General features: G+C 36.8%; 1 protein-coding gene across 1 annotated transcript in view; it reads right to left on the bottom strand.

Annotated features, from left to right (window-relative positions):
• Positions 1 to 22,327, bottom strand: part of LOC127878275 (uncharacterized) — a 34,541-nt gene extending 12,214 nt beyond the window's left edge. Inside the window, exons 1-2 of the mRNA XM_052424793.1 lie at positions 22,226 to 22,327; positions 5,430 to 5,451 (exon numbers count right to left, since the gene is read on the bottom strand). Of these exons, the coding sequence (XP_052280753.1) occupies positions 5,430 to 5,441 (12 nt within the window). The 5' untranslated portion in view covers positions 5,442 to 5,451; positions 22,226 to 22,327. The remainder of the gene's footprint in view (positions 1 to 5,429; positions 5,452 to 22,225) is intronic.
• Positions 22,328 to 22,779: the final 452 nt, after the last annotated feature.

Raw genomic sequence — 22,779 nt, 5'->3', positions numbered from 1 at the left:
TATTGGCATCAAATTGCTGGAATTTAATTGGAAAGTTGCCTTACATGTATTGTGTGTTAGTGTATTGACTGGAAATTTAGGGCAAAATGAATTCCTTATTTTGTGTGCACATTAAATAAAATCTACTATGTCAGACTGGTTTCATGGTGACTGGGTCCAATAGGAAAATCAAATGAATGGATTAAGCTAAAAATCTTAAATCATTAGTCACATATATGAAAACATACACTGTAGAATCCCATTCCTTTATTATTTATACCCGTTAACTAATACAGCTTTTAACCCTATTGAATGAAAGCATCTTTACCATATGTGATTCAAGATTTTTTAATTTTCCCTAAAAACAAATTATTTTTTCAGCAGTCAGTGTGAATCTAAATCAAAACAAGGAAATTCATTGAATTGATATTTCCCGCTAAATATCTTGATATACCATATAGTCATAAAAAATAAATAAGTGTAGCTTAATTGTCTTTATGTATTGCAATTCCCTTATTGATATTGTTGTATATTTTAGTATATGAACTCAATTTAGACTGCTTTCTTTGATGCCATTGGGGCATGGTGGACATCATTTATCAGAACAGGATATCATGTGGTCATCATTTCATAATACAGATTAGCAAAGACTGGTCTGTGCTGTTGCATGGCAGAGCCTGCTTGTCAGATATTTCAACAGTTGCAATAATAAATATCAATTAAATGTTAGGTCGGTCCTATCAGTATCAATCCACACATCCATTGTCAGGCAAAATATGAAACAAATGTCATTGTCTGGTCCAAATTTCCAATCTGCTTCTAGCCTTACATTGTACCTTTTGGGATCCTAGATCTTTCCCTATGTTGTTGAATGTGTATGTGAGGAAGTAATAACTCTTTAATACAATAACGCAGTGATTTTTTTGCCCAAAATTACCGCCGATATTCGGCTGCTTCCTAATTGCAAAAAATGACGTTTTCCCCCAAAAATCTGACCAAAATTTCCCCCAAAATGACAAAATTTTCCCAATAGCCAATAAGATTACAATGTCATTTAGCGTTAATTTCGTAGAATGAGTGCCGATTGAGCTTGTCCAGTCTTCGCCGAATGACAACTGACTTACGAATGTTCGCGAATGTAGTCGAATACGATTTTACGTTGCTACCATCACATCTCTCTCTATATTGCGAAGGATACCTGCGATAGTCGATGTATCCCGATTGTTAACGTCTGTTTTTACACACGTCCAAGATGGCGGCAAGCAGACGAGAAGTTTGCGATGAGCAGCGAAAATGATAAATAACACTCAAATTAACAGCAGATATCACATGGTCATTAGGAGATAATTTAATGCCCGTGTCAATTAACGCAAAATACTACGTTTGAGATGAACAACAACAAATATTTATTAGAAATCTTCACAGTGAATGTGCGTCACAGAAATCTGTGTTGGGAAATTGGAGTTAGTTTACTCAACTTTTCAGTGATTCATTTTGCTGGAGACGCATCATTCTCAAACATGTGCATCCTCGGGACGCATTGTTTAAAATCTCTGATTTTCAACATCGTCAAAGTTGTACATGATAACGAATTCGATTCGTGGAGATAAGCGAAACACATGTCAAAACTGTTTTGAAAAGTAGAGCGGAAGTCACATTACTAATGTACATTCAGAATGTAGTACGCGAATTTTGATTGGTTGAAATATATCAATTATCCAATCAGTTACGGCGTTTAATTAAAAGTTTGTTGGACGTTTAATTGGCTGTCCCGGATGGTAAACAGAGAAAATGCCACCGAAAAAGGTTTTCAAAATTGATCCATTCCTCAACAAATTTAAATGTGAAGAATAAACGGCGGAAAACACAGTTTGCGTTGGTCTGTTGTGAGCGCAGACAGTTATTATTTATATAGTAAAGCGATGTTATTATACTTTTCTGGATTAATTGAGCAGTGTTGTTTTCTCTGAAGTGACAATTAAAATTTGCAAGTTCTGAAATAAATAGCATCTTTTATTTTTATACAGTACATACATAATAGTGATACAGATCATACAGTATTCCGTCCTATGTTACGTAGAATGTACGTACATATAACAACACAGACATCTGCTGTTCATACTGCAGGATGTGAAGCGTTTTTTCTGTACAGAATAAGGTCTTGACCAAATTCAGGAACAGGTTTACTGTAGGGAAACACAAACTCATGAGAGTGAAGTTGTGCAATTTTGCCCGGAATGAATTTGTGGAAAAAGCTCTCCCTGTTTTGGAGAAAAAACAAGGCGAGAAGGCTATAATACACCTTATAAACAGTATGAGTGTTGTTACACTAAATCTGTATTGAAGTTGTAAACCTTTTGACCAAAGGAGAAATTGTCTTTTGCTACACTGTTTGAAAGGGCTAATTTTGACCAAAAAATTATACACACTAGTCATCCAATTTATTAAAACTTTAGTCAGTCCAAATTGTTAAAGATGTTAAAATTTCTCTGTTTAAGATGTTATATGTTTCAGTTTGTTATTAAAAGTAAAACAAATAAAGATTTTACTTGCTATAAACCTATTTCTGTTTTTAGCTGTAAAAATTGCTAAGGGTATCATGTTAAGTAGATTATTTGTAACGAATTTACAAAGGCACAATCTGGGACCCATTGTTTTCAGTTTGGACCCATTGTTTCAAAATATGCGAGTCCCATGCAGGGACTCATTGATGTAGATAAGATGAGTATCGTTCGAAAATGGAAAGAGAAAAACATGATTTGATTTATATGTTAGTGGATCTGTGTATAATCAGATTCATATGCATATTCTGCTTTATTATGTTTGTCACGCTGTATAGTTTGGTGAAATAGCATTGAACTGAGGATGTCAATTGTGCAAGATATTAAAAGGTAAACAAATGAAATGTATTATTTTAGCTCGATTTAATACAACATTAACACAGCAAGAACACTAAAGCGTGTTTGTTAATATTTGTTAATGTTTTCACCATATAATATTTACTTTAAAAAACATGCTGAATTAAAATCATACTCTTAAAGAGATTATGATTAAATCATAATGGTATATCGAAGAATCTATAGATTATTGCAAGTTTAATATGCATGTGGAAGGATATTAACTAAACGTTGTAAGAAGACATGAAAGCAAAACATTATAATATAACAAGGGCTGTTTGTAAAACATGCATGCCCCCCATATGGGCTGTCAGTTGTAGTGGCAGCCATTGTGTGAATATGTTTTTTGTCACTGTGACCTTGACCTTTGACCTAACAGGGTTTTTTTTGGGTTGTGGGGGAAGGGGCCTTTAGCCCTTACGCGGGATTTTCCACTTTAAGGGAAAAATTGTGCGCGTGGGAATTTTCGCGGCGTTCCCCTTTTTGGGGGATTTGTTTACTTACTCTCTCATTATAACAATACATGTGTACATGTTTGCACTATATTCATTGTTTTTTTCATAATTTATTACGTTTGGCAAGATTAAATTGAAATAGAATTGAGATATTATAATCATGAGACCCATCTATCTATAAAAAAAAAAAAAAAAAAAAAGTATTTTTTTTTTTTTTTGGGGGGGGGGGGGGGGAGGGGGGGAATTTTTGGTTCTGAAAGGGGAAAAAACCAGCCTAGTTTGGTGGGGAAAGACGCCGATATTCGGCGTCTGTTATATAAGGTAAAAAAAACCCCTGCCTAATGACCTGAAAATCAATAGGGGTCATCTGCCAGTCATGATCAATGTACCTATGAAGTTTTATGATCCTAGGCCTAATTATTCTTGAGTTATCATCAGGAAACCATTTTACTGTTTTGGGTCACTGTGACCTTGACCTTTGACCTAGTGACCTGGAATTAATAGGGGTCATCTGCCAGTCATGATCAATGTACCTATGAAGTTTCATGATCCTAGGTGTAAGCATTCTCGAGTTATCATCCGAAAATGATTTTACTATTTAAAGTCACTGTGACCTTGACCTTTGACCTGAAAATCAATAGGGGTCATCTGCCAGTCATGATCAATGTTCCTATGAAGTTTCATGATCCTAGGCGTAAGCATTCTTGAGTTATCATCCGGAAACCAATTTACTGTTTTGAGTCACTGTGACCTTGACCTTTGACCTAGTGACCTGAAAATCAATAGGGGTCATCTGCCAGTCATGGTCAATTTACCTATGAAGTTTCATGATCCTAGGCGTAAGCATTCTTGAGTTATCATCCGGAAACCATTTTACTATTTAGAGTCACTGTGACCTTGACCTTTGACCTAGTGACCTGAAAATCAATAGGGGTCATCTGCCAGTTATGATCAATGTTCCTATGAAGTTTCATGATCCTAGGCGTAAGCATTCTTGAGTTATCATCCGGAAACCATTTTACTATTTCAAGTCACTGTGACCTTGACCTTTGACCTAGTGACCTGAAAATCTATAGGGGTCATCTGCCAGTCATGATCAATGTACCTATGAAGTTTCATGATCCTAGGCCGAAGCATTCTTGAGTTATCATCAGGAAACCATTTTACATACAAGTTTTTTTTTGGCCCGTTTTTGTAACCGAAATTCGGCTATGTTCCCAATCCCAAAAAGTATACTTTTTTCCCAAAATGTGGCAAAAAATTCCCAATTGCCAAAAAAAAAAAAAAAAATTTTTTTTTTTTTTTAGAAAGAAGTCTTAAGTGTATTTTATCTCAATTTGAACTCAATTACATCTAACAAAGTATTATATGATTTTTTCTTTTAATTTGAATGATTATAAAGAGTTAAATCAAATTTGGTATTTCCCTAATCAGTGGACTTTTCGTGTGGAAAAAAAGGCTAATGAATTTATTTTCCCAAGTTCATGAAAATGACGATAAAATTCCCAATTCCAAAGCTATGGGCTATCTTCCCAAAAAGTGGAAAAAAAAACCTGACATATTTATAATGTTTTCCAATTTCATGGTTTATCGCGCTATTTTCCCCAATTTCATGGTTTATATCGCGCTAATTTTCCCAATCCAAATGGCACAGGCTGTAACAAAAAAAAAAAAAAAAAATCACTAACGATTTTAATAACATAATGCAACATTAAGATAATTAAATATAACAATAAAACATCTAAAAGGTACTATCTTTTGTTGTGTTTTTCTGTTTTAGTTTAATCGGACTGACAGAAACTGATTCGGTCTGACAAATATTTCAAGTCAGTCCAAATGACTGACAGATTTTAAGATTTCTCAAACACTGTCATAATTAACTATTTTCCAATTTGGACGCTGCTTGTTTTCCCAATTTGACCGCTACCGGTACCATTCCCAAAGTGGCGAGGAAAAAAGCTGAACAGTTAAATAATAAATTGGGAATATGAGCCAATATCACCTATAAATTAAGCAAAAAGCCCTGTAACACACCCAAGCATTAGTAGGTTTCTACAAAGCATCAATTTGTAAAATCTAATCAACACTGTGTACTTACTGTGTCTTCCATAATGAATTAACTGAAAACAAAGTAATTGTCCATGTAAAATATACAACTTCAAAAACATTTTCAAGACAATAAAAATCTGTACAATATTACAAGAACACAAGTTTCAAATGAAAATCAAGTACTTATAAAGAGCTGTCTTTATAGTTCAAACTTTTTAGCCAGTTAGGATCGTTATCATACACTCACCCGAGACTGAACAAGAGCTGTGTTTGTAAAACACAAAGCCCCACACTTTGAAGCCACACAGCAGCTATTTAGAAGTGTAAGGCTTGTAACATTTTCAAAATCAAAGCACTGAAGTTGTTTGCTTTTGCATAATCTTAGACGCAACTCAGTTTTCAAAATTATGTTATAGCTTTTTATATTGCAAGTTTATAATGAACACAACCCATTCAAATTTATGTAGAGTGTGCTGTAAAGCACAGGTCGAGATGTGTGTGCACTGTTTATCCTCATATTTATGTTATAGAGAACTTAGTCAAATTAACAACAATATGTCTCTTTTTTCCACAATTGGTTGCTGCACTGGCAACCATCTTTAGAATTTTGGTTGCCTTGCTAAAGAATAACAAGCATATAATCATGTACATGTTGTGTTATGTGTATCTCATACTTAATCTATTTCTTTAAATTATTGAGCAACAATTTTGCCCACATGACAGACTTTTAATGCAGCATTAAGCCCTGTTTTCCCTGAAAGCAGCCAATGTGTACAGATTTCAATGATAAACTGGCCAATGTCATCACACAAGCTGTTATAAACACTAGACTGGCCAATATCATCGCACAAGCTCTTAAACCTATTGTTTACATAGAGGCTGTCTGCTACAGTGTACCAGTGGTTAAGTATTAACAGGCAGTGGTTATCGTTCCTAGCGTAGTTAATGCAGTTATCGTTCCTAACGTAGCAAAAAGTAGAATGACAAAACTGCCTCTCTAAATTAGTTGTGAGCGTTAAAATGGACCAGAAGTTAACAAAACTTGAATTAGCAATAAACTAGTCTATTTAAAACATGTAGCCACTGGGGCCTAGCTAGTTTGTATCCCAGGGGTATGATTTGAGAGTACTTGGAATAAAAAAAATCCAGCCATGCCAATACTTTTGTTTCAACAATCAAGTAAATAACAAGGGACCGAATTGTCACAAAACCAGGTTTTCAATTTGAATAAAAAGTGTGATAAAGGGAGACAATTCAAAATGTGCATTGTTACCCCCATTGTGTAAGATTCGATCTATTTTTACTTGTGGCGACCTTGATTTCAATTTGAAAAAAAAAGTGTGATAAAAGGAGACCAATTCAAAATGTGCATCGTTACTGATCAAAGCTACCCCCCTTGTTTAAAAATCAATCTATTTTGAGTCGTGGCGACCTTGACCCTGGAGATATTGACGTAATTCTTTTGCGCGACACACCGTCCAATGATGGTGAACAAAAGTGCCAAATGATTTTAAAATCTCACAATGAATGACATAGTTATGGCCCGGACAAGTTCATTTATGGCCATTTTTGACCTTTTAACTCAAAGTGTGACCTTGACCTTGGAGATATCAACGTAATTCTTTTGCGCAACACACCGTCTAATGATTGTGAACAAATGTGCCAAACGATTTTAATATCTCACATTGAACGACAAAGTTATGGCCCAGACAAGCTTGTTCCGCCGTCATTAGCCATACATGCCAGACATCCCGATCTCGGCGGGACAGTCCTGCTTTTGGGCTCTTTGTCCTGGCATCCCGATATGACACGATTTGTCCCGACATTCGTTAAAAACGATATAAGGTCTATAAGTTCCCAATAAAATTTGCCTTTCAAGCTCTTTCTGGCTAAAACTTACCATCGCTAATCCCTTTATTGCACCCAATTTACAACCCACTTCTACTACTTGAGTGCACCAGTGTTGTTTTTGACACCTTATCAGCGATTTATCGGCAACTTATTGATTTAATCAGCATTCACACCATGGTGTTTTTATGATAGGGGTCGCTAATTGCTATCGAAAGATGTATCGTACAGAAATAAACCCCACCTGCGTTTGTATTTCATGGCCCAATCAAGTCCAACAATACTATTATCCTGTGTATCATACAACCTAACATTATACAACCTGTCAAAACATCGATTTTGTACATCAAACAAATTGAATGCTGACCAATACACATTGATGTTTCTCACAAATTACCTTTCGTTTTCGACGGATTTTCAGAAAATAGTTTGTACATATTGCATCAATCTAAATTTAGAGTTAATTTACGATTGGTTGAATAAGAATAGTGCTCGATGCGCTCACATCGTGTCACACGATTTACATATATTCAAGGGGATATCCCTGCGCCAATTGGATTTATAATCGAGGCAAACAGGGACACCCAACATTTCAGTTTATGGAGTGTGCTTACTTCCAGTAAATGGAGAACGTATGCATTCACGAAATTCTGAACACACATTTAAAGTAATATACCGACTACTGACTAACGAAAAGGTGGAATGATTGATCGTTTTAGGTGTCCCGCTTTTTGGTCAAATGTCCCGACATTTTTTTTTTGAAAGTCCATATTTGGACCTGATAAATTCTGGCATGTATGCATTAGCCAATCTAATAACCAGTTTTTTCCCTCAGAAAACCTGGTTAAACAAGAGCTGTCACCATAGGATGACTTATGCCCCCTATAAACGCTTGGTAGAAGTTATGAGCTATTTTTCGAAACCTAAACGCAGGTTTCGAAACCTAAACGCAGACCCTAAGTTCAAGGTCAAGGTCACAGGGGTCAAAATTTGTGTGCGTATGGAAAGGCCTTGTCCATATACACATGCATGCCAAATATGAAAACTGCTTTCTGAAGTGACATAGAAGTTATGAGCATTTTTCAAAATCTAAACGCACAGTGTGACGGACAGACGGCAAACAGTCCGATCACTATATGCCCTCCTTTGGGGGCATAAAAATGTCTTAGAATATAAAAATAAATCAGAAAGCCACATAATCTAGAGAGCGAACACCATGCTTAATCCTTGAAATGCACTAAGTGACCCCGTGACCTAGTTTTTGACCCGGCATGACCCATATTTGAACTTGACCTAGATATTGACTTAATACAACTTCTGACCAAGTTTAGTAATGATCAGATGAAAACTACTTCAATTAGAGAGCGGACACCATGCTAAATCCTTGAAATGCACTAAGTGATTCCGTGACCTAGTTTTTGACCGGGCATGACCCATATTCGAACTTGACCTAGATATTGTCTAGATACAACTTCTGACCAAGTTTGGTAAAGATGGGATGAAAACTATTTGAATTAGAGAGCGGACACGAAAGTGTGACAGACAGACAGGCAGACGGACAGTGCGAAAACAATATACCCCCTTTTCTTCCAAAGGGGGCATAAAAATGTGTTACATTTTCTCTAAGCAGTCACTATCATGGACAAATTTGCTAACAAAGAGTCCTGTTTGAGCAGTGTTCTCTGGAAGCATCGGCATCCAGCGATTTCATTCTATCTAGATGCAGACTACTTTCCCCAAAATATAAATTGAAATGGTGCAAATACACCAGTTTTATTGCTTAATAATCGACGGCTACTTTGAAAATATGACTGACTTAATTCAGTCTGAAATTTTTCTGAAGAACACTGACAGTGAACCAATTTCAAAATGCCAAAAAAATAACACTTAGAACAAGCTGCACTACGATTGGCTATTTCAGCAGTAGTAACAAGGGCTGTTTGAAAAACATGCATGCCCCCCCCATATGGGCTGTCAGTTGTAGTGGCAGCCATTGTGTGAATACTTTTTTTGTCACTGTGACCTTGACCTTTGACCTAGTGACCAGAAAATCAATAGGGGTCATCTGCCAGTCATCATCAATGTACCTATGAAGTTTCATGATCCAAGGTCAGGGCCCTCAATCTGTCAAATCCACAGCCGAAATTCGGCCGCGTTCCCCCCCCCTGAAAAGTATATTTTTTTCCCCTTTTGGGGGGAAAAATTCCCACCTAAAAAGAATTTTTTTTTTTTTTTTTTTTTTTTTATAGATAGATGTCTCATGATTATTATATCTCAATTCTATTTTAATTTAATCTTGTCAAACATACTACATTATGAAATAAGCAATGAATATAGTGCAAACATGTACAATTGTAATAATTAGATAGTAAGTAAAAAATCCCCCAAAAAGGGAAACGCAGCAAAAATTCCCCCTGCTATGGGTAGCGACCCGCTTCCCCTAAAATGGATTGAGGGCCCTGAAGGTGTAAGCATTCTTGAGTTATCATCCGGAAACCATTTTACTGTTTCGAGTCACTGTGACCTTTACCTTTGACCTGAAAATCAATAGGGGTCATCTGCCAGTCATGATCAATTTACCTATGAAGTTTCATGATCCTAGGCCTAAGCATTCTTGACTTATCATCTGGAAACCATTTTACTGTTTCAAGTCACTGTGACCTTGACCTTTGACCTAGTGACCTGAAAATCAATAGGGGTCATCTGCCAGTCATGATGAATGTACCCATGAAGTTTCAGACCCTAGGCGTTAGCAGGGCATTCTTGAGTTATCATCTGGAAACCATTTTACTATTTTGAATCACTGTGACCTTGACCTTTGACCTAAAAATCAATAGGGGTCATCTGCCAGTCATGATCAAGCCCCCCCCCCCCACCCGAGCTTACCCCAGGGGTTCCATATTGTTAAATGTACACCTATTGTGTATGGTTTGACTTTTCAACAACGAATAATGACAAAAATACACAGTATGAAAAAATAACCCTCGTATATGTATTATATATACACAAGGTATGAAACGCAGTCTTTCCGAAATACCGTCGGTCCTCAGATTTTTCCGATAATAATTTGGAAAATCCGGAAATGATTCTAATATTGCCGGACCTCGTGTCTGGTAATAAAATTATGGCAAAATTTGGAATTCCATAAGCTATTTCCAGAAAAGTGTCAAGGCAAAAGTGGGAATTTACCGAGTTATTTATGAATACTCCAATCATGTAAAACATTTTTTCATTGGTTACATTTCTTGAATGACGTACGTGAATATACGGTATCCGAAGATTTTTGCTGTGTCGTCAATGCAAATTACACACTACGTCATTACTATATGAGTAGATTCGCAAAGGGAGAGAATCGATACCATATACTTTTGGTTCCCGTTATATCCGATTAATTCGTAAGCAAGCAGGGCATTAACACAGGTCATTGTGATCTTCCCGCGATCACAGGAGTTCGAAGGAAAACAGAGTATCCAGATATATAACTGGTGATTTTGTTTTCATTTTATTTTTTAATATCTTAAAACGTTTTAATTAAAATTTGGTGAAGGAGCAAACAAAACAAACTCTCATGATGATCAAACTCAGCACTGCAGACGTTACATGTGCTTATGACCCTTCAGCAGCTGTAGACAAATGGCTGTTAAGATTCGATGGTTTTATGTAAAATTAAATATTTAATGAGGTTTTTACGTAACAAACTCACACCTACATACAGGACCAACAACGTTTTCTACCATAATTTTAAAAAAATCATCCAAATAATTCACTCAAAAGCATTGGGATTGACTTTAAGACTAGTATAGTATTATAAGGTATGCTAGCCTACAACAGCTTAGCAAAAAGATTAAGCATTGTATGCTCATGATACAATGTACATGGAGATGGTCTTCGTCGACTTAATTATTAGCGCCCACCCAAGGCTATGACTGATGGGTATCCAACGAAAAAAGATTAGTCAGAGGATGTGTCTTCAGTAGAGGATTCAGATATCCAGGATGAAGAGACAAATGCTAAAGAAATCTTGGCAATTCTGAATGATTAAATGCACGATTTGTGATAATATTAAAATATTGTTATAAATGTCATCTTTGTCTTTCGTCGTCATTAATTACTTTTTGGGCCTGAAATAATCAGTCTGGGCCGGAAATGGCTGCATGATTATAGGACCTCATGGCCGGCAATAAATTATGATTTTGGGAAGGACTGAAACGCACTATATGCCTATTGCTGAAAGATCGTGGAACACTGGACGTGACCTTTTTCATCGAAAACACACATGTTCCCATGCAGTTGCCGACAAAATGCAACTTGATTCGTTGAAGACAGTAAAAGCAACGAGATTACACTTCTAACCGATCTCCTACTCGGCTAATAACTTCAATATTTAATTAAATTCGACTTTCTCGCTACATGTCTGTGTTTTGCTGTCATATTTTGTCGATCGAATGCTCGATTCTTAAACGCCATATCATTGGCCAACACAATGAAAACAACCAACCAGATGACGCGTTATAAAATTAAAATGGTGTACAGTCTTCGAAATTAGCTTTGAAAAGTTACATGCCAGTCGGGCCAGTTACTTAAAAAATTTTACATGCCCAACATATTTTTTACATGCCCAAACTTTTTTAACCAAAATTATAACAAATCACAACATTTTAACACTTACATGCTTCACATAGTAAAGCAGAACATTTGCGTCAATAGTAAGTAGTGAATACAATTACAGCTAATCAATCACTAGAATTAAGACGGTCGATCGTTACACCAGTGCTCTTAAAAAGAGCGTTCTCTGGTGTCATCGTACCATTTTTTGGCTTCCTTTTTTTCTAAATCATTGTCAATTTTCTATTTTGGAAGTGCTTTATCGGGCTTAGCCCCATCAACATACCTAAGATACTGCCTCTATGTCGACAATGACATTTGTTTACATTGACAAAAACGGAAGCGTATTACTTGATTGAAATGATCGATTCAAAAAGCATCTTCTCGATTAATGTCTAGAGAAACCGTCGATAAGAACCGAATGTGACCGAACTGCATCGGTCAAAAACAATAACGATGACTCGTGCAAGCAGGTACGTGTTGTTAAACCAATCGAATTTCATTGTTTTACAACTTATGGCAAGGTGTTTGTTCGCAAAATTGAAAAATAGATCTGCAAATATCAAGAACCGCTTACGATATTTTTTTATAAACTGTCAATTGGCTTCAATAATTTACATGCCCGGCGGGCCACAAACGTGAATTTTTGTATTTGCCAGGCAGTAATTTTACTCGCCACGGGCGATCGGGCGTGTGCTAATTTCGAAGACTGTGTGTAGATGTAACACCGAGTGACATATTGCGAGAAAGTCAAATTTAATTGAATATTAAAAGTTAATAGCCGAGCAGGAGATCGGTTAGCTTTGTAATCACGTTGCTTTTACTGTCTTTTAACGAATCCAGTTGCATTTTGTCGGCATAAAAATGGCTACTTGAGCAAATTAACTGTTTGCTCTCTCTTAATTAAAACACATTGTACATGCTTTATGAAGTATTATCTGAATAATTTATAATTTACATATTTGGATGAAAACAATGCTAGCCCAGCAGACACAGTAACATTGATTCAACGTTGAATCAACATCAGATACAACGTTGAAAATTGGTTGGATTTATATTTGATTTTGAAAGTTGAGACAACGTTGTGGCATCAACCTTAGTCCAAATTTTTGACGCTCTTAAATATTAAGCTACTTTTTATATGGGTAATATTTGGAGCGTACAAAGGGTGAAAGACCAATTATGTGGTGGGAATTTTTTGTTCTTTGTCTATATTGTTGCGCAAGGATTTTGTGCGCAACATTCAAGCCCCGATATAAGACACTAAATAACAACGGATTGCAATAATATTTACATACCTGTGTAGATAATTCATTTCTCGATAATGTTCCGTAAAAATTATGTAATGACACTTTGAATTTTGCACGCCTGAGCAGTTTAAATCCAACCACTATTCAATTTTTCAATATCTCTTGATTCGCTCGCTGTGTAGATATAAATCGATAACACGACCTCGATGTGAAGCATCTGGTTTAAAGTGGAAGAATAAACAGCGTTAAATACAGTTTGCGTTCGTCTGTTGTGGTGCAGCGCGTTACATAGTAAACCGATGTTATACTTTTCTGGATTAATTTAGCATTGTTTTTTTTCTAAATTGACAATTAAAAAGTTCTGAAATAAGACTTATTAATTTCTGAATATAAATTAATAATATTTATTTTCGCGGAAACGAATGTTGTTTGCTGGTTTCTATAGATACGATAACGGATGTAACGTTATGTACGGAATGCTTCGGTTGAGTTCGTTAAAACAATGAAATTACGCCTTTCTGTACCACGTGATATTACGTCATTCCGCCTTTTGCAAACTGCCTGTGCTTTTGTTCGGATCGTAAACAAACTTAATTTAAATTAAATCTCGAATCATCTGAAATAATGCCGCTAGAAAAAAGCGGAAATTACCGGAAATGTGAAAGAGGTTGGAGAGGACGATACCCGGCTCTTACAACCGGACCCAGGTAGAGGCTTTATTGATTTTGAGAAGATAATAGATCTAAGGGCATCTAAAATCGTTCCTCCTATTAATACACGTAACGTTGAGGGGTGCGGTGTTAGCGGGGAATCAACTCTAAGTTTCCCGGTAATCGAAAATACACAAGTTCAATCTCTTGCTTCAGCTATTAATCAGGGTCAAAACATGATATAGTTGTCAGGAATAAACGCGCTTATCAAACGATGACTTGGCTGCGCACGTGCCAGCCGCATTGAAACAACAAATTTCTAGAGGCGAATATGTCAATATGGCTTTACTGTTAAAATGTGCCTTCGAATTATCCGCTTTTTGTAACGGTAGTGTTTTGCAACTTTCTGCAGAGGGCACTCTTGAACAGCGCCCTAAGGAGTGTAGGGATAAAATTCATAACATCGAACGGTGGTCGGACGCTTTCTTGATTTATGCGTCAATCTACCATAGCACGCGACGCGATAAAGTGCAGGAGATTTTGCATTAACTTTCCCTGTAATGACCTACTTAATCTCGCACCATCGCCGGTGAATAGCAAAATATTACGTGAATATTTAACATCGTATAATTCTACAGATCGAAATGACCTTTTAAATGTTTTTTACAAATGGGTTTTTTCAATGCATTATAACGGACCCAGAGTCAGTAGATTTAGTAAAAAATTAAAGTCTGCAATCGCAAATGCTGACATAATTCAAGATAAGATAAATAAGGAGATTTTGGCGGGGAGGTTGGCTGGGCCTTTCAGCGAACAACCTTTTTCTAATTTCATGGTTTCCCAGTTGGCTTGGTGCCAAAAAAGACACCAGGTGAATTTAGGATGATTCATCACCTTTCTTTTCCAGAGGGTAACTCGGTTAATGTCTGCATTGATAAAAAATACTCATCCGCTCAGTACACAAATTTCGATGAGGCGGTTCACATGGTTCAAGATTTAGGGCGACACTGTAAACTTTTCACAATGGATCTTAAGATTGCATCTCGCCTACTCCCAGTTCGGCGAGAAGATTTCGAAATACTGGGCACACAGTTTAATGGTATGTTTTTATGTGGAAAAAGCATTACCATTCGGAGCTTCAGTCAGTTGCAAAACATTTGAACAGTTTTCCTCATTCCTTGAATTCTGCGTTAAGAGTAAAATGTCATCGGGCAAGCTTATACACTATTTAGACGATTTTCTGGGTGGCGATAAATCTGAGCTAGGTTGCCGCAAGGTGATGGATTCGTTTATCAATTGCATGCACGAGCTAAACGTGCCGTTAGCCACGCAGAAAACAGAAGGGCCCACGGAAATAATCGTGTTCTTAGGCTTAGAATAAGATTCGTCGGAACTAGTAGTCCGCATTCTTAAATAAAAATCGTTGAGTTACGGGAAAAATTCACACCATCGTGCAGAAACAAAAAATAAAATAAAATAACCTAAAGCAAGTGCAATTTTTAATAAGGTCTCTTAACTTCGTGTGCAAGGCAATCCCAGTCGGCCGCCCGTTTTGATTAATTAACACCACCTGTGACATAACAAAAGCATTCCACCGCATACGTATAACACGTGCTGTTAGGCAAGACCTCGAAATGTGGTTGACATTTTTGCGCGATTACAACGGCGTGTCGGTTTTCCATGACCGATACTGGATATTCAATGTTGACACTGAATTGTTTACAGATAGTGCTGGCGGGTCTGGTTTCGGTTTTTGGGATTTATTTTAAAGGTCACTGGCGTAACGCTCGTTGGCCTAGTTTATGGCGGCAAAAGGGCGTAACTAGTGACATAATTGTTCTCGAATTATTTCCAATTGTAGTTGCACTGTTTCTCTGGGCAAGGATTTAAAAAATAAAAAGATTATGTTCAATAATTTTCGATCTGCATATAGTCTAAACAACAATTGGCCCGCGGATCAACAACATGTTGTTCTCTTTGTAGCCTATTGTTTTGAAAAGGGTCTATCACCTAAATCTATCAAGAGCTACATTTCTGGATTGAGTTATACTCATAAATACGTGGGCTAGCACGATACAAGTAACATTTTTTGTAGTGAAGAAAATGCTTGAGGGCTGTTCTCGCTCGCGACAAACGGTTGATACGCGGGCACCAATCACTCGCCGTCTCGACGGTTATTATCTCGCAATTAGCAAAGGTGTGTTATAATGACTTCGAGCGCTCACTATTCAGTGCTATGTTTACTCTGGCATATTTCGGTCCGTTCCGAGTCAGTGAATTGGTAGCAACAGCAACATACAGTTATCAGTTGCAAATAGCCGTCGTTAGGGTCACGGGGGATAAACACGCCATACTGGTCACACTCAGGAAACATAAAACAAATCAGCGCGATATTCCGGTCACAATTAGGATTCCATACGAGCCGGAGTCTGCGTTGTGTCCAGTTCGGTCGTTTACAGACTACCTCGCAGTACGACCCCATAAAGTCGGTCCATAACCTTAGCGACTATGAATCAACACATTGGCTCGAATGGACTCTGGGTTTCAGGCGTAGTATATCAACCTAATTTAAAGGTTAGGCGTTAAAAATAGTAGCAATGCAGCAGGGAAAAAACTTGTATAGCGCTTATTGGTATTAAATGTCGGAGATGTATTAAATGTCCGAGTTATGTCCGAGTTAAAAAGTGTCATGGTCTGACCATTGGTATTACATGTCCGTGGTATTAAATGTCTGAGTTAAAAATTGTGTAATGGTCAAGTGACCATTGGTATTTAATGTCCGAGTTAAAAAGTGCGTAATGGTCAAGTGACCATTGGTAAAGTGTGTAATGGTCAAGTGACCATTGGTACTAAATGTCCGAGTTAAAAAGTGTGTAATGGTCAAGTGACCATTGGTATAAAAAGTGGTATGATCCAGGCTTTTTCCGCCCTATGCCACGGGTCCGAAATTCGGCCCCATTCCCAATGCAAATCTTGTTGTTTTTTTCCCAATTGAAAAAAAAAATTCCCAATTCCAAAAAAAAAAAAAAAAAAAAAATTTTTTTTTTTTTTTTTTTTTTACCCTTTAAATATATAAGTTGACCTGATCTGGTGTAGAAAATAGAAAGTATTGCATAATTAAATTATCTGTTGCCTTGAATTTGTTTTAAGAAATGTAAAATATGTTAATGATTATTTAAGACTTTCCTTATTTTCCTCAAAATCCGGCGCTTCCCGCGATTTTTTTCACCTCAAAAAGGCCAAGCCTTTTCCCCAAATTCAGATTAAAAAACCTGCACTAATCACACATGTTCATAATATTTTGTAAAATTTTAATAATAAGTTATCAAAATAGTCGTTATTTACCAGTTAACGGCTTCTTTGAAATATAAGAAACACTGTTTTAAATAATTTACATGCGATAATTTTTCCCAATTGAGCCAATTTTGCGATTAATTTTTTTCCCAAAATGGGGGTTTTCGCGACGCGAAATTCCCAAAATTCCAGTGTGGCGTTTTCCCAAAATGGAGCGGAAAAAGCCTGTATGATCGCAAGTGTAGCGATCAAGTAAAAGTGTGATAAGTAAAAGTGTGATCGCAGATCAATCGCTGGGGTCGGCTGCGCGCTGAAAAGTTTACCAAGCACGAAATAGTGCGCTTATTGGTATTAAATGTCCGAGATGTATTAAATGTCCGAGTTATGTCCGAGTTAAAAAGTGTGTAATGGTCAAGTGACCATTGGTATTAAATGTCCGTGGTATTAAATGTCCGAGTTAAGAAGTGTGTAATGGTCAAGTGATCATTGGTATTAAATGTCCGAGTTAAAAAGTGCGTAATGGTCAAGTGACCATTGGTAAAGCGTGTAATTATCAAGTGACCATTGGTATTAAATGTCCGAGTTAAAAAGTGTGTAATGGTCAAGTGAACATTGGTATAAAAAGTGGTATGATCGCAAGTGTAGCGATCAAGAAAAAGTGTTTAAAGTAAAAGTGTGATCGCACATCAATCGCTGGGGTCGGCTGCGCGCGAAAAAGTTTACCAAGCACGAAATAGTGTCGGGGCCGATCGATTCCGCGACGCCAGGTTTTTTTTCGGAGCAATGGTGTGCATCTGTCGGATGTTGGCCTCGAATCGTATTTGGATTGCTTTCGCGACGTCATCTTAAAGTTCTGTTAAAGGGCTAATCCAGAATTTGTGGGGGATAAATTTGTGAAATTTATTGTGGCGGAAAATTCTGTTTGCCAGGGGTCGGATGGGCATGCGCATTTATACATTTATCTGAATGGACTCTGTGACTACTTGCGTAGTTTATCATCCTTGTCCTTTCGGGTAATTCCAAGTTATTAAAGTTTAAGCTTAAACAAAATAAAAAATAGTAGCAATACCGTAGGGTAAAAAACGTTTAGGTGTCAAATCGCTGGCGGAGCGATAAGTTGTATTTTAATGTCCGATTAAGTTTGTAAAAAGGTACAAGTAATATTATCACAAGTGTGGCGATAAAAGTGATCACAAGTGTAGTGATCAAGTAAAAGTATTATCGCAAGTGCGAAAAAGTGTGATCACAAGTGTAGTGATCAATGTCCGATTAAGTATATTATCGCAAGTGCGAAAAAGTGTGATCACAAGTGTAGTGATCAATGTCCGATTAAGTATGTAAAAGGTACAAGTAAAAGTATTGGATCACAAGTGTAGTGATCAAGTAAGTGTTATCGCAAGTGCGCAAAAAGTGTGATCACAAGTGTAGTGATCAATGTCCGATTAAGTATGTAAAAGATCACAAGTGTAGTGATCAAGTAAGTGTTATCGCAAGTGCGCAAAAGTGTGATCACAAGTGTAGTGATCAATGTCCGATTAAGTATGTAATTCGCAAGTGCGAAAAAAGTGTGATCACAAGTGTAGTGATCAAGTAAAAGTTTTAGTGTGTCATTAAAAGTGTCATTGCGATTATCATGTTAAAGTGGATCCAATGGTCAAGCGATTGGTAGAACTAGGTTTAGCCCAGCAAAGTATATGGTTCTTCCTAGTTCGGTCGCTTGATGAGCAATAGCATTTTTTATTTTGGGTACGCGGTGTTGCTACTATAACGGGGTTACTTCACGTTTTGTAATTTTATCGTGTGCTCATCCACCTCCGGTAGGTATATTTTCAAAGTAACAGGTTTCCACGAGTGAGTAGCCGATCTTTCGTTGGGCTCGTGGTTACCACCGGCTGTTTTTTCGCTGCGGCCTTTTATATCCCACTTTTTACTCGTATAATATATTAAAGAGATCTGTTAGTGAATACTTTGTGCATTCTATTACATTTTTGTGATGTTTATTGGGAGGCAAAATATTTTGGAATCGGTTCATTAAACTAGTTAAATGGAGTAATGTGTTGTTTTATCGTTGCAGTCGTAAAATAAGACTTATTAATTTCTGAATATAAATTAATAATATTTATTTTCGCGGAAACGAATGTTGTTTGCTGGTTTCTATAGATACGATTACGGATGTAACGTTATGTACGGAATGCTTCGGTTGAGTTCGTTAAAACAATGAAATTACGCATTTCTGTACCACGTGATATTACGTCATTCCGCCTTTTGCAAACTGCCTGTGCTTTTGTTCGGATCGTAAACAAACCCCACCCACCGCACCCTGATTAATATCTCGACTGGTCCGACATCCACATTTTAAGATGCTCAGAGTCGATTAAAAACCATATCTTGCACATATATGGATTATACATTTGAGCTATACGATTCTGCCGGCAAGTTCTCTATTTCCAGTACATGTACACCGGCTCATGGCGGGCTCCTAAAATCTGATGGCAGACATTCACACCCATTTTGGTGCCGGGGCCAGGCCACACCCCTTACAGTCGATCGAGATGGTGCCAAACTTGGTCTTGTACAACTGGGGCGCTTTCCAGCGGACAGCGTGACTCGGCGCTTGGACTGTCTTCATCAAATGCTACAATGGACAAACGCACTGTCGCACGTTTATATAGAGCACATGCATTCTGCCGGTGAACAATGAACTGTCTCGTGTTTAATATAAGTGCACAGGAATTTTTGATGCCACTTCCATATCCGAACATTCACTTTGGTGTCGTTTTTTATATTATGTCTGTTTTTTATTGTCATATGAGCCTTTTTATATGTATTATTATGTCTGGTAATTTAATTGTCATATATTTCTTGTTGCATTTGCCTTCCTGTCGCAGTGCCGGAAAATTCTGTTTGCCGGGGGTCAGATGGGCATGCGCATTTATAAATTTATCTGAATGGACTCTGTGACTACTTGCGTAGTTTATCATCCTTGTCCTTTCGGGTAATTCCAAGTTATTAAAGTTTAAGCTTAAACAAAATAAAAAATAGTAGCAATACCGTAGGGTAAAAAACGTTTAGGTGTCAAATCGCTGGCGGAGCGATAAGTTGTATTTTAATGTCCGATTAAGTTTGTAAAAAGGTACAAGTAATTTTATCACAAGTGTGGCGATAAAAGTGATCACAAGTGTAGTGATCAAGTAAAAGTATTATCGCAAGTGCGAAAAAGTGTGATCACAAGTGTAGTGATCAATGTCCGATTAAGAGTATATTATCGCAAGTGCGAAAAAGTGTGATCACAAGTGTAGTGATCAATGTCCGATTAAGTATGTAAAAGGTACAAGTAAAAGTATTGGATCACAAGTGTAGTGATCAAGTAAGTGTTATCGCAAGTGCGCAAAAAGTGTGATCACAAGTGTAGTGATCAATGTCCGATTAAGTATGTAAAAGATCACAAGTGTAGTGATCAAGTAAGTGTTATCGCAAGTGCGCAAAAGTGTGATCACAAGTGTAGTGATCAATGTCCGATTAAGTATGTAATTCGCAAGTGCGAAAAAAGTGTGATCACAAGTGTAGTGATCAAGTAAAAGTTTTAGTGTGTCATTAAAAGTGTCATTGCGATTATCATGTTAAAGTGGATCCAATGGTCAAGCGATTGGTAGAACTAGGTTTAGCCCAGCAAAGTATATGGTTCTTCCTAGTTCGGTCGCTTGATGAGCAATAGCATTTTTTATTTTGGGTACGGGGTGTTGCTACTATAACGGGGTTACTTCAAGTTTTGTAATTTTATCGTGCGCTCATCCACCTCCGGTAGGTATATTTTCAAAGTAACAGGTTTCCACGAGTGAGTAGCCGATCTTTCGTTGGGCTCGTGGTTACCACCGGCTGTTTTTTCGCTGCGGCCTTTTATATCCCACTTTTTACTCGTATAATATATTAAAGAGATCTGTTAGTGAATACTTTGTGCATTCTATTACATTTTTGTGATGTTTATTGGGAGGCAAAATATTTTGGAATCGGTTCATTAAACTAGTTAAATGGAGTAATGTGTTGTTTTATCGTTGCAGTCGTAAAATAAATTACATCTTTTATTTTTATACTGTTAAATAAATAATATTGATACAGATCGTACAGTAACCGTCCTTTGTAACGTAGAATGTAAGTACATGAAACAACACAGACAGAGGTGCGAAAAAGACATGCATAAACACTTCCTGAAACTTAGAACAGTGAATAGAAACTGCACCATATCTGTTTTGAACATATGCTTATTAAATCGACAAAGTTTAGCATACTAGATCTAGTTACGTAAAAGTCGGTGTTAAAAGCTCATGTTAAATAAAATTACGCGTACACGTTACACTGTAATGCCTTCTTCTGATTGGTTCATATTTAAATCAGTTTCATGACATGGCTACAGGTCAGTGATTGTTTTACGATTTAAGCAGAAGTTTAACTGAAGAATTTATGCCTTTCTAACTTCGAATCGACGATATTTGATGTAAAAAAGAACTTCTGAATTAAAACTGAATGAGTTGGTAATGTTATTTTGCAATTTTACGCAAATTGATGAAAATTTAAACTTTCTGGTTTCCACCACAAAAAAGGTCCTTCAACGATGAGACGTTCCAAAGAATTTAGCCCATATAAAAAGTATCTCTAAATTCTTTGCGCGTCTTATAAATGAGACTAGCATCAACCTTAAATCAACTTTGATATCAACGTTGTTTCACACCTCAAGCACAGACGGACAACACATTATCCTAAAAGTTAAACATGAGCACTAGGTACTCAGGTTAGCAGGCTAACAAATGTAGATACCTATCCAAAATTTATAAATGGTGGTTGCTACATAAAACTCAAATAGACAACAGATACATAGATAATTATCTAGTAACCAGTTAGATCTACTAAAGATGTCAAATGCAAATGAACATAAATAGTGAATGGCGCAATAAAAATAACGTAGTCAATTTATGTAACACTTAAACGTAAGGCTCAGTACATACAACTCAAACAGACAAAGGATAAAACCTCGTTACGAGTTACTACTAGCGATAGCAAATATTTTCAGAAAATAAATCGTGGATGGCGTCATTAACTTGATTAAAAATGTTGAAAATACGAAGTCAGACTTGCAATACCAAGTCACACTAAACAGTTAATCAAGGCTAACCAATTAACAGTTTGTTGAAGAATATTGTTACCTTTGTGCTGTTGGAAAAAATAAAAGAAAACTCAATCAACTAAAAAAATTTGCAGTGGGTTCCCGCAAAATTACTCACACGAGGTGAACACGTGACGTCGGGTCAGTATAAAACGCGGCATTTAGCGCAGACTGCAAATTGCAGGCTGCGTTATCGGGCCATAAAACGCAGCCAATATAGACATCGTTGCAGTCAATATAGATATCTTTGGAAAACGCAGGCAATATAGACATAGAAGGAATTCGCAGACAATATGAAATTATAAGGCAAAACGGGTGAAATTCGAGAGAATTACCGTATCAATATTTCGAAGGTTTTAATTAACAGTATATGTATGAAAGTGGTAAAGGTCTAAACAATTATAAGACGTAAATTATCGTTTTAATCGCTAAAATGGCAGTATAATTATAAACGCATTGAGTTTTTCTGTATCAAGCAGAAGACATAATAATATGTTTTGATTGTTTAACATAATTGTTTATGAAATTAATGTATGTAAAGTATATGTACAGATTAAACGGGTTGTTGTTTTCAACGCAGTCAATGCAGCCAAT

This window comes from Dreissena polymorpha, chromosome 4 (genome assembly GCF_020536995.1).
Source record: "Dreissena polymorpha isolate Duluth1 chromosome 4, UMN_Dpol_1.0, whole genome shotgun sequence".
Classification (NCBI taxonomy): Eukaryota; Metazoa; Mollusca; class Bivalvia; order Myida; family Dreissenidae; genus Dreissena; species Dreissena polymorpha.
This window is presented reverse-complemented; position numbering and strand designations above follow the sequence as displayed.